Source organism: Athene cunicularia (genome assembly GCF_003259725.1).
Source record: "Athene cunicularia isolate RWA chromosome 5 unlocalized genomic scaffold, athCun1 chr5_part1, whole genome shotgun sequence".
In the NCBI taxonomy this organism is placed as follows: Eukaryota; Metazoa; Chordata; class Aves; order Strigiformes; family Strigidae; genus Athene; species Athene cunicularia.
The window spans coordinates 9,546,543-9,559,145 of record NW_020799101.1 but is presented as its reverse complement, the minus strand read 5'-3'; the positions used below and the strand labels follow the sequence as shown (position 1 = coordinate 9,559,145).

Sequence of the window (12,603 nt, the reverse complement as noted above, 5' to 3'; positions counted from 1 at the left end):
GGAAGAAATACATCACATGGTGTTTTCAGAGCTGCACTGGGCAAACACATGGGCTTGCCACATCTTTCCCTAGGCCCATATGGAGAAGGAAAAGCTGGTAAGGTTACAGTTGACTGGCTTATTACCCACCAGGACAGGGAAGGGAGCCAGCTGCCATCTGAAAGCATGCAGGGAGATAGCAAAAGCTATGGGGAAGCAGACAGACTCTCTTTAACTGGATTAGCTGCTCACAAAATATTATATCGTTATTATCTTCTCCCAGTTCCAGGGCTTTCCTGACACTGATGTGTTTTATGATCCTACTCTCACTAGATTAGCATTAAATAGCAGAGGAAGCATAAGACATCAGTAACAGCTCAGAGGCATATGCTAGAAGAGTGAAATACTGCTGAGGCACCAAGAAGCAGGGAATCAAACCCAACCATGTTAGAGAATACTCACATTTCACATTAAACTACCAATGGAGTATTCACTTCAAGGTACATAGGCAGACATAAAGCACTGACAGAGCTCTTCAGTAACTATTGAAGCTCTCCTGAACAGGCAGCAGTTTAGGAGCAGGCTTATAATGTTTCTGAAGGGTACAGGTGAAACCACGGAGAAGATATTTTAAAGTCATAGAGCCTAAAACCCCCACATTTTTAGGTGTAGATGTTCTAACAGAATTTTTTCTCCCACCAGCACATCACTCCTGATTTCACATCTCCAAGGCAGAGTTAAACTGGTTTCAGTTCAAATTAGCAGAGTCATTTGGGCTGACTTTTAAAGGTACGATCAGCAGGTAGATCTGTTACCTTACTTGAAAGGCAGCATCAGGTTGAGCAGATCAAATCACCGTTGTCACCTTTACATTACCCAGCCAGTTCCCAGCCATGGAAAGACCTGGTCCAGACCTGTCCTTCCATCTAAACAATCCTCCCAGCTGAGATATCCACCTCAGAAACCTCTCAGCCTCCTCTCCAGGAAGGGAGTATCACCCTCTCAAACTACCCAGAGACAGAGGATGAGACACTGCTTGGGCAAGGTACTTAGCACACACTTAACTCCAGCCACCTGAACAACCTCACTTGGTTAGGTGGGTCTTCAAAACATCCATACTCTTTATACCTTGTTAAAGCAGCCTTTGAACCAGCAGGAAAATCTGACTCCTGAAGTACTAGTGATGAGGTCTGATGTCCAGGGTCCTCTGGCAAGGAACATTTTGAAGAGAGAAGAATGGTTTCATGCCCTCCCCTGCATTTTACCCAGGCAGTGTGAGCTGCTTCCCAGGTTTCACCTGCCTAGAGGCCCTTACAAGTTTGCCATTTTGAAGATCAGAAAAAAAAAAGGGCTTTACAGCATGATAGCATTCTCCAAGCTTCCATGTTTGGAGGTACCATGGAAAGTGCTGCTTCAGTCCCAGTCAGGTGATAGTGACCACGGGCAGCACAAGCAATCCAAGCCCTGGCTGAAGTCTTCTGCCTCTGCTATATCTTCCAAATCAGTTCCACCCACCAGATTAACCCACCCCAGCTGCTCAGCAGCACATGCCCACTTGCAGGCTGTTGCTGCCCAATATATGGGAAGCCAAGGTGGTTCCAAAGCAGTTTGGGAAGCTGGGTTGGAAAGGTGGGATGTGAGAAAAGGTAGAAGGGTGTGGGTTTGAGAGGTACATGTGGAGGGGTACATCAGGGCGATGAGGGCTTGGAGTGGAGGGCTGTGGGTTTAGAGAGAGGGTGACGCTGGAGGAGACAAGAATGGGGTTCTTGGTCTCTATTGATTTAGGCTCTTAAGAATATTTGGGCTCTAGCAGGTGGTTTTATTTTGTTTGATTTCCAGATATATAGGAGATGTAGCATTTAAATCCCGCTTAGGGTTCGGCATTGCAAAAGGCTCGTCTTGGCTATGACTGCACTGGTGGTGCTAGGGAAGAACAGATTTATGGGACCAGGGGGATGGGACACAAAGTGTGTTCATTTTCAGAATTAATCTGTTGGACCCATGTACAATCTTGTGAGTAATAAGAACCCTGAAGGTCAATCTTTATTCTCAAGGACACTTGTTCAGGCTGTACTGTCTTACCCAGAGCTACAGGGTCTGTAGTGGCCATCTGAACGCAGTGGTACAGAAGCCTAAGAGGCAGTTAAAGCTGGGGGTAGGTGTTGAGTTTTAACTACTGGCTGCAAACTACACATGCTAAACCAAACATATTCTATTTGATCAAAAGCAGCATATGTCACTTTGAGGCATTCAGTTTTTCATTGAGAAAAAAATGTTCCTATCTAGCTGCAGGTGACATTTAAAATACTATTATTTTTTTAAGTCTATTATTTTTAAATAAAAGCAGAATATTTAAATGTTAACCTTATATGAAAATAAGGGTATTTGAGACTCTTCATAAGAATTAACTAGCCCACAGCTATACCAATGTTTCTACCAACTCCTCGTGTGCATTTGGGTTGTACATTTGTATAGAAACAGAACTGCAGCCTGACCTAGGACAGATGCCACCACATCCATGGGAAACTGAGGTGAAGGTGAATTAAATGAATGAATCTAAGGAAAGACTTGAAAATGTTGGGGTGTTTAAGGATCTAGTTCTTTATAGAAATAATTTCTGCATAAAAACTACTGTGATAGAAAAAGAGGAAAATTGCAATTTGGCTGAAAATGTTTTGGTTCCATTTTTATACAATAAAAAAATAAGTTTCCATGGATATATTCCCCAAGTGGGCAAAGCATTCAGCACTTAACCAAGTGGGGTTTTTGAAGCACTTTAGATAATGTTTGACAGCTTTTTCTCTTGTCTGATGGTTCTTAGACACCAACTGCCATTTTTAAAAAACCTTTACCTTTGAACAAGAGCAAATGTATATTTCAGTTCCCAGCCTCCGGATTCAGTATTTATCCCAGAGTTTAGAGCAGATTTCAAAGAACAGCTTTGGATAAGAGAGTAACATGATCATAAAGAAACTGAAAAACCCTCTGTGTTGTGCTGACCCCTCCTGTTAGTGTGTTGCTTGTGCTTTGCACAAGGGGGAGGAACAGCCAATCCTCATGTTCCTGTTATTTGCTAACAGCAACAACAGAAAACCCCAAGCTATGGGCTAAGATCTTTCATTTCTGTACTCATCAGGATGTGAAACTGATAGATGAGCTACCTGCTACAGATGATCTTGTTGGGCTGCACCATTTTGTAAGGGCAAAGTGTATGTGAATCTCAAGGGGACTGGGAGAGAAAACATTTCTTTTTGCACGGTATGTACCCAGTTTGCAAATGTCAAGATAATCCCAGTGGCAACAAGAGGGAAAACTTTTTACATTTAGTAACATTTATTTATGCATTCGGTATCAAGTACATAAGTGCAAATATTAGGAACTACAGAGAATGTAATACAAATTGTAATAAATTTAACATGCTGGAACTTTCCAGTTACCATACATGTAAATCAGCCTGTCAATCCCTTACAACAAAAGTACTGGGTTTTGTTTTCATTTTTTTGAGTTATACAAAACTGATTACCATAAGTACCGATTACTGTTTATTTTATTTGTGCTGGAAAACACTAAAACATCAGTCTACAATTCTATATAGTTAATAAAGATGAATCCAACCAGCAACCCAGTGACGTAGAAGCAATTTTAACTATTGCATCAGTGCGCTAAGCAGGAAAGCCCCTAGCCACATGTAACATTAAAAGTTATAGAAGCAATGCCAATAGAAGAAGGAAAAACACTAAAAAAATAAAATAAAAAGGTCAATATTATTTAGGCTCTCACCATCATGCACTTTATAAGCAACACAAAAAACCACATCTAGTACACTTTTCTCTTTACTATACTTTAGTGCTTGACACAAGTGATTGCAAATATTCTAAGTGCAGAAGCAGCAGGGGAAAAGCACTGCTTCCGAATTTTATGTTTCTAAGATTATGGTGTTGAGAAAAAAAAGAACAATAAATTTGCAGTAAAGTGTAAGAACAGAGCTGTTTCACTCCAGATTCCCCTGTTGTTCGCTACTGTAGTTGATGAATTCTTGATGTCTGCTTTACTCTGCCTTTCTCTTAGCACCTGGGATTTTAGCTTGAATCCTAGAAATAAAGAAGAAAAAAAAAGAATTATTATATGGTGAGGCAGCTATTCCGCTCCAGCAGATCCCTGCTTGGAGTCTTATGCATGGGTAGTCCCTAGCTTGTGTTCAGTGTGTGGTCACAACAGGTGGACTAGAGTCTAAGAAAAACAAGAGGTGATGCCCATGTAGGTGTTCGTACAGGCCCCTAGTTGTAATCAGCCCAGGTTTTGGTGGTTCACGTAACTGTGGGATATGGTCAGTGATATTCTTCCTGTCTTCGATACTCTATCGTGGTCTGTTGGAAGCCAGGAATGAAGTTTAAACAAAAAATTTTCAGTGCAAAGTTCTAGTCCTGCCCAAGGCTAAGGGTTTTACAAAATCACAGAAATATTGGCTGGAAAGGACCCCTGGAAGTCTTTGAATCAACCCCCTACATGAAGCAGGGCTATCGTCAATGAGAAATCAGGCTGGCCATGGCTTTCTCTTGAAAACCTCCAAGGAAGGAGGTTCTGGCACCTCCCTGTGTACCCTGCTCCAGTGCTGTCCTAATCTCCTAGTGAAAATGTTTCTCCTAATGTCCAACAGCATCCTTCGAAGCTGGAGTTATGTTGTTGCTCCTTGTTATAACATCTGCCACTACTAAGAGTTTGGCTCTATCATCTTGTAACTTCCCACCAAGTATTTATAGGCTGCTATGAAATCACTCCTTAGCTCCCTCCTTGCCAGGCTAAACAAGCTGTTTCCTCAGGATCTCCTCATGGGACACCTGATGTCTGTACCTCACCATTTTGTAACCTTCCATGGGATTCCTGTTACTCAGCCAACTTTTTCAAAGCCATGGCTACAAACTACTGAGATGCACAGATCCACCTTCCAGACCAATCATCCTGTTTCAGGAATTCTCTAGTGACAAGAACTATGCTTAGACCCTCACTGTGCCCTGAGGGATCCCACAAAAGCTTTTGATACAGGCAACACGTTAGGAATCAGAGCAGACTGCATCAAAAATTTCATTCAGATCTTCCATCTGTTCCATGGTGGCTTGAAACACTCAAGATCATGGTGCTTCCAGGTATTTGCTTTCTGTAACAGGGTGGTGTTCTAATTCCCATGTTCATTAACAGTATTATTAACTCTAGAGGACAGAGTCCCCGAATGCAAAAACCCAGGCTTGGGGTGGTCATTAGGGAAGGGAGTTAACACATTTCTTCCTGTTTGTCTTAGCCAGGTCAAATACGGACACCAGTCCCTGTTTGGGCTGCTCTGTCTACAGCTCCCCAGTGGGCAGGAGAGGGGAGAGAAGGATGTGGGGTCACAGCTCTGCCTCACTCTACACTCAGCTGAGAAGGCCTGTGTTCCTCCAGGGACCTGCCCCCCCACAGGCTCTGCCATGCCAGGAGCTGGGGAGGGTGTCATTCATAGGGCACATTGTCCCGGGGACCACCCAGCTCTTACCCACCCCCAGTGCACCGCAACCTCACAGCAAGACTTCTGGTCAAGTCTGTGCTGCTGAACTCACTTTGCCACAACAGTGTTTATGTGGGTCCGCACAAGTCCCAAGTATTGATCAATCTGTGCCTGCAAAGAGCAAAACAAGACCAAGTCAATCGGGCATCAACAAGGCAGAACCACCCAACACCCGAACCACGCCGGGCAGACAGACTTACCTGGTACTTGTCATATACAACGGGGAGAGTAAACATAGACACCACAGCTGGGGAGAAAAAGAGCACAGTGTTATATTCCTGCAGATCAGACTCCTCCAGAGAAGAGACCTACTTCAGTGACAAACATGTATCATGCCACTTAGTCAGCTGATCCACCAGGGATCTTTGTATTTAAAATGAACTTTGTTCAAACTTCCCAAATATGGAATTTCCCATTACTCTGGGACCAGTAGCTGCAAAACACAAATTAGTTCTATCAGGAGGGACAATGTAATGGGAATAATGAATATTTACTGGAAAGGCAAATAAAACTTGGTGGTTTAACTGTGGGGAAGGCATAAGGACAGGCTCTTTTGTCTAATTAGAAATCGCAAGGGAGTTAAAAAAAATAATTAAAACAATGCTGATTTTTACCCATTATCAGAAGAGTCAGGCCATTGAAGAGGGCTCCCACGTAAGTCAGCAGCCACATTAGTACTGCAAACTAAATTAAAGACACATCATTACATGACCTCCACTGTCAGCATAAGAAAAAATTAGTTCACTTAACTAGCTAAGTTAATAGCACATTAGCCTTTTTTAATGTGTAAGGGGAGCTGTTAAGTGAAGCACATTAGGAACTAGGTACTTTTTCTGGGTATATAAACCCCATTCTCCGTTCTGCTGTTCACTGCTTCTCACTCTCTTAGCTGAGCTTTCAGTATATCTAGGGCTTAATTGCATACATTGAGGACTCCACACTGAGCATGGCACAGGCAGATTTCTGCATCCAATTTTGATGCTGGCAGGGGTCATCCCATGCAGGGTAACCACAGCCCCACAGTGATAATCCCAGTGACTGAAAACTCTTGAGGCTGGGAGATAGATACATTTTTCTAAAAATCTTTAGTCATTTAGGAGCCTAACCCATGTCTGCTCTCCTAATGATCTTCCCTTTGCTCTGAAGAACACCTATTTGGGTGTAAGGCTGAAAATTAATAATTACCTCAGTAGGGAGAGAAAGAAGCCTCCATAGCAGGAAATGCCACCATTAGAGGAAATCCAGCTTAACAGAGGTATTAGAGGGGAACACACTATTTTGTGGCAAAGTCATAGAAAGCTTAACACAGAGATGCTTCCAGAACTGCAGTGGGGCTTAGCTGGTCCTGCAACTTCTACAACTCCTGTATTACATATCAATACATTCAAATGCAGATTGCCAAACCTCTAAACTGCTGGAAGCGAGCAGTTGGGAAATCAAAAATGAGAGCAACTTTTGTATGTGGAACTATGCAAAACTAGGCTTTATGACAACTTTGAAATGTAGATTGGTCCTCTAGAGAGGGTTACAAATATTTAAAGCAATCCTACTTTTAAAGAATCCACGAGGTCCTGAACGAGAAAGAGTCTCCTCAGCTCTTTGACTGTGCTGTTGACGTATAGCTGGAGACAGTCTGTGTATTTCTGAATCTGGTCCTGTGAAAGATTCATTTCCATCTCCAAGTAGGCTCTGTCAGAAACACAGGTCCAGTTACAAACCCAGGCGGGCTCACCTGCTGTTCACACTTGTGCCTGCCTATCCCATCACCCCCTCCTCTCCAGACCTCATTTCTTTGCCCTGAAGCAATGTGTCCCCCTTCCTGCAGGCACTGAGCCACGAGCACACAGTCTTCACCCTGCACGACCCATCTCCCTGGGCAATTGCAGGCTGTGCTGGGGCTGTTTGCCTCCAGCCTTGCCCTCTCCCCACATAGAGCCTGGTCTTGATGAGATCTCTCTCTTTATTCCACCCAAAAGAGGATGTAAATCCTAGCTGAGGAGGGGTCCCCACAAACTTCTGTGCAATGCTGCTGCCATAGAAGGGGACATCTCCTCCAGCTGGCAGCCTCTGGAGGAACAAAAGCTGCTGTCTGGCCACGTATCCCCTTTTCTCTCCTCCACCCCACCACCTGCCCTGCACCCCACTCTGAGCTATGCCCATGTCGTGAGCCACGTCTCAAAACTGACACAGGTGAAACAGAAGGAGCAGCACGCCAACAAGTCTTCTTTTCAGTGTGTGTGTTTGCAAACCAGACCGGTTCCATCACTTCGTTTACCAACTTGTTGGCACAGCAGAGGAGAAAGGATTGCTGCTCTCCTGGAGCAAACCCAGACCCTGTGGAGGGTGGGGAGGGCACTGGCACCAGCACCACTGCCTTGAGTGATGGACTGCCATGTCACAACCAAGCAGTGCTGCAGAAAAGGTATAAATAGTTTCCCTTTACACCCAGAAGAGTGTGCCCAGGAACAATAATCTTCCTGCTTGCAGAGATACTGTATTATCATTAGTTTCAATAAAACTCTTCTTCTCTATTTGCTTAAAATTTTCTGGATTTTTTGAATTTCAGGAAAAAATTCCCATGTCTCAGAGGATGATGGCTTTTTGTGTTGGGTATTTTTTTTCCCCCCAGTATCTGAGCCAATACAGCCTTACAGCTCTTGAGACACTGGACAACAGAAAAAATTATTTCCCTTGTTATGAGCAAGTAAATAACTTTATCCAGTATAAAAGTGGCAGCTAAAGAAATGTGAATCACCACTGGGAATGGATCCTTTGCAGGATAAATGGCCCCTGGCTATGATGGCAAAGCACTCACTTGAAGGGGTGGCCCTCGTCCGTCTTCTGCACAGCCTGTAGGACCGATTTGTAGATTCTGAAGCTAATGGTGGCCGAGAGGCCGGCGAGGGCCAGGTAGGCCACAACACTGACAACACTGAACTGGGTCAGGGAGAAGAGCAGCAACAGGAGACTGCCAAACACGATCCCTGTCTGCTTAATGTCACGCCAGTACAACAGGTCGATAGCTGGGGAGAGAAGACCAACATGTTAAAGGCATGAGCTGGAAGGGCACCAAGGATGGCCACCATGGCCACTGCAATGCTCACAGTCCTTGCAGGAGTGTAAAGGGAGGCGCGATGCTCCTGCTCACATCAGTGCCCACAGGAACTCCTCAACAGAAGCAGTGAAGTGACTTCAGCAACGCACTGAGGAAATTACAACCGATGACCTACTTGAAATCCTTGTATTACTTCATGCGCCTGTCTCTGGGTTAGACAAGATGGATGAGTATCTCCAACTGCAGGATGGTGGATCTCCCGCAGCAGCAAGGCAAATGCATGCTGGGGGTTGTGTTGTTGCTAGGGTTGTATGGAAGTTTCTACCCTAACTTCCATTTAGCTACTCTGGAAACCGGATTTTTTTTGTTGGTTTTGTTTTGGCTACAAGTCCAAATGCCAAATTCTTGATCAAAGCATTTTCAAGTTTTGGTTGTTGCTAAACGAATGAGAAAGTTTGGGGTTAGGCACAATAAACCACTTTCCCATTTGAAGTTTTGACAATATGACTTTGTTATTTTCTATGTTTTGAGAAAGGAAAAGACTCCTGGTTTTACTACTGCTTAATAGTTACATGGTAGGAAACCATTTTTCAGATGGTACATTAAAATACAGAATAAATTCTTTGCTACTGAAAATCCAAACATCTCCAAATTATTTAAAAGAACCCTTTCAGCCTTGTTAGATAACTTTCCTTGTCTAGATCCATGGGAGCTGTTAGAGCAAAGCAAGTGAAAAAAAAAATTTCCAACCAATATATTTTTACATTTGCAAAGCAGTTAATTTTGACAGTATTTTTCACCCAGTTTGTATAGTTTATTCCAACCCCTCCAACAATCCTGCCATCAGGAATAGCCACTAGAAAAGCAAAATTTTATGAAATGCTTGCTGAATATCCAGTCCACAAATGTGAACTTAATTTCTTTACACCGATAAACTGTTTCTGAGAGAACTCTTAATCCAGGCAAAGAACATGCTTGGGAAAACCTAAACGAAAGAGCTTTAATTTCACACGCTGCACAAGTCCTTATGAACAGCTTGAACACACCACCAGCCAAACAGATTTCATAGATGCCACTTGTCAAATCATTCTGAACAAAGAGTAAATTCAGGAAAACTGCAATCTGTCAAAAAAAATTTCACAAATACAAAAAGAAACAAAATTAATCCAGCCTAGTAGTTCTTATCATCTAATCTCCAAAAATTGTGAGTCACCATGGCATTGCTTTGAGTCAATGAGCTGTATTACTCATTACTATTACACATATTAGCATTGCTTTTCAAAGTGATGGGCTTGAATGCAAAAATTGCTATTGTATTACTGAGCTCTTTTCTCTTCATGCAACATTCACATCCTACTGTACTCTCCATCAATATACATAATATAAAAAATCTTTCATATTTTTAAGTGCCAGCATTCAGCCCTGGACTAGGGAATGCTGCAAAATGCAGTTACAGTGTAGTCAGAGCATGCGCCTCTATCAGGGAGGTTAACAGCAGACCCAGCTGTATTGATGCAGGCGGCTGGAGCTCCAGTGTTGAGGTGCTAGAGCATGCAACTTGCAAACCATCTTTACAAAATGGCATGCAGAACACAAGTGTGCAGTTTTTACCATTTTTCATACTCTTTTTCAGTCAAGGCACTGCAAAATTCTGCAGCACTGCAACTAGTGTGCTTTCACCAGCGAGCATTTGGACAGGAGGTATTATTATTCATAGCCAGATTATTTTTGTGCTTAAAAATTCCTCTGTCAGAGGGTAGTTTTGGAAATTTATGCAAATCTCACTTTCTGAGACACTTAAATCACACAATACCTTCACATTAAGTGAAACAAGCACAGGTGAGCTAGCTCAGGATGCTGGACATGGAACATCATCTACTGATAAAAGGCCACGCACCAGGAGAAAACACTACCTGGGATGCATGCAGTAGACAGGCAAACAGATGAGACCTGATCCAAAAAATACAAAATCCCACTTCAGTAGAGTTCTCTGAGTCAATCACGATTGATGATGACCCAAAATGAGCAACTAAGCCCTCTCTCTTTCTTTTTAGGATGACAAACTGCATCTTCTCATTCCTCTTGACAAGGAAGATGCTGAATTACTCAAGACAGGTATATATATGTATCTTGAAACATGCCCCTTTCTGCGATGAAATTTCTGCCATGGAATATTTACTAAGCTGTATCAGGTAAGGAAAGACTTACCACAACTCAAAAGCAAGATGGACAGAGGCCAAATGACACAGTTCTGGGGATATGTGCATGCCTGAGAGAGGAGATGAAAAGGCAGCTGGTCTCTTTTGACAGCCAAATGAGACCTGGGAGAGAGGGATCCTGTGTCTTTTAGACGTGTGGCAAATATTCTCATGTGCATGGAAAAAATATTTGCCAACTGTTACGAGGAAAATAGCACAGATGAGGGAGAGATGAGCTGAATGTTTTTTACATGGCTGTCTCAGTGCCCAGGTTCAGCCTGGGAACACAACCCCCCCCTTCCACCGCCTGCAGTAGGTCAGTTGGGATTTTCAAGGGTAGGAACCAATCTGCCTCCTCCCCATCTCCCTCACAGGGATGGAGAGCTGCAGCACTGCTGCCATGTCCAGCTGTCTGGGCAGGATTTGACATCCCTGCAGCCATTTCCCCTCCTCTCCCTTAGGGAAAAAGGGGTGAGTCAAACTTGCAAAAGGCAGTGCAGGAGGGAGGTGAACCTCATCACTCCTTGGACAGGGAAGCAGGAGAAGGAGAGTTCAAAGCTAGAAATCCAGCCATGATCCATGGGCTTCCCTGGAGAAAGCATGTTTTTGCCAGCAGGCCTCAGGAATTTGAACTGCATCACACCTGAGCTACACGCCAGAGCCATGTTTGCTTGTTCAGTTGCTGCTTCAGTCACTTCAAAGGCTTTTTACACAATGGGATGGGATGGGATGGGATGGGATGGGATGGGATGCGATGGAATGGAATGGAATGGAATGGAATGGAATGGAATGGAATGGAATGGAATAGAATAGAATAGAATAGAATAGAATAGAATAGAATAGAATAGAATAGAATAGAATAGAATAGAATAGAATAGAATAGGAGTTATAGTTCAGTTGGAAGGGACCTACAGTGATCATCTAGTCCAACTGCCTGACCAAAAAGTTAAAACATGCTGTTAAGGGCATTGGCCAAATGCTTCTTAAACTGACAGGCTTGAGGCATTGATCACCTCTCTAGGAAGACTGTTCCAGTGTTTGACCACCCTCTTGGTAAAGAAATGCTTCCTTACCAAAAGGGTGGTCAAATATATTTTTGTCCTACATTTCCTTACATAAATGCATCTCCCTTAACAGCAGACAGAGGTGCACTGGATGCAAAATCGCCCAGCTGGGATCCTTTGTCTGGCTTCCTTGGACTGTCATTTTCTCCTGTAACTGTTCACACCAGACCAAACGTACCTGTCACATCAGTGTCCAGTGTTGTAAAGACACCAAGGGGCAAAGGAATGAGAAATTTGCTCCTTCACAGAATCATCTAGGTTGGAACAGACCTTAAAGATCACCTAGTCCAACCATCAGGTGAACCCAGAACTGGATGTATCAACCTCCTCCACACCCTATTTTTTATTCTGAATGGGAATGTTAATGAAAGATGATGTTGTCCACCACATTCATGTGTCTGCTTTGAGTTTCATCTCATCCTATATTCATATAAAACTGATTAAGACAGCAAACAACTCCCTCAAACACTCGCTGACCCCATGTGTTCACTGACCTTCAACAGGTCACAAAATATAAATGGTGGCCTGTCTCTGATGAAGGGTAGCTGCCTGTTCATGCCCACACCCCTTCCTTTGCAGGCTGAAGAGATGACCACCCAGGCTCTGACCAGCCTCCGCAGCACACAGAGACGCAGTGAGTATGAGGATGGTGGGGTCGGGAGCTGAGCTGGAGCTGCACACCCTCACACACCCCCCTCTCTGCAGAGCCACTTGCCAGCACACGCTGGCCCCATGCTCAGCCAGGCTGAGACGGGTTTCGAGTCCGGC

At 43.7% G+C, this 12,603-nt stretch overlaps 1 protein-coding gene across 2 annotated transcripts in view; it reads right to left on the bottom strand.

Annotated features, from left to right (window-relative positions):
* Nucleotides 1–3,290: 3,290 nt before the first annotated feature.
* Nucleotides 3,291–12,603, bottom strand: part of RTN1 (reticulon 1) — a 118,638-nt gene continuing 109,325 nt past the window's right edge. For both annotated transcript variants that reach the window (XM_026850119.1, XM_026850120.1), the window contains 6 exons: nucleotides 8,334–8,541; nucleotides 7,069–7,207; nucleotides 6,133–6,202; nucleotides 5,719–5,765; nucleotides 5,571–5,629; nucleotides 3,291–4,070 (listed from right to left, as the gene is read on the bottom strand). In XM_026850119.1, coding sequence (XP_026705920.1) covers nucleotides 4,028–4,070; nucleotides 5,571–5,629; nucleotides 5,719–5,765; nucleotides 6,133–6,202; nucleotides 7,069–7,207; nucleotides 8,334–8,541 — 566 coding nt within the window. In that variant the 3' untranslated portion in view covers nucleotides 3,291–4,027. The remainder of the gene's footprint in view (nucleotides 4,071–5,570; nucleotides 5,630–5,718; nucleotides 5,766–6,132; nucleotides 6,203–7,068; nucleotides 7,208–8,333; nucleotides 8,542–12,603) is intronic.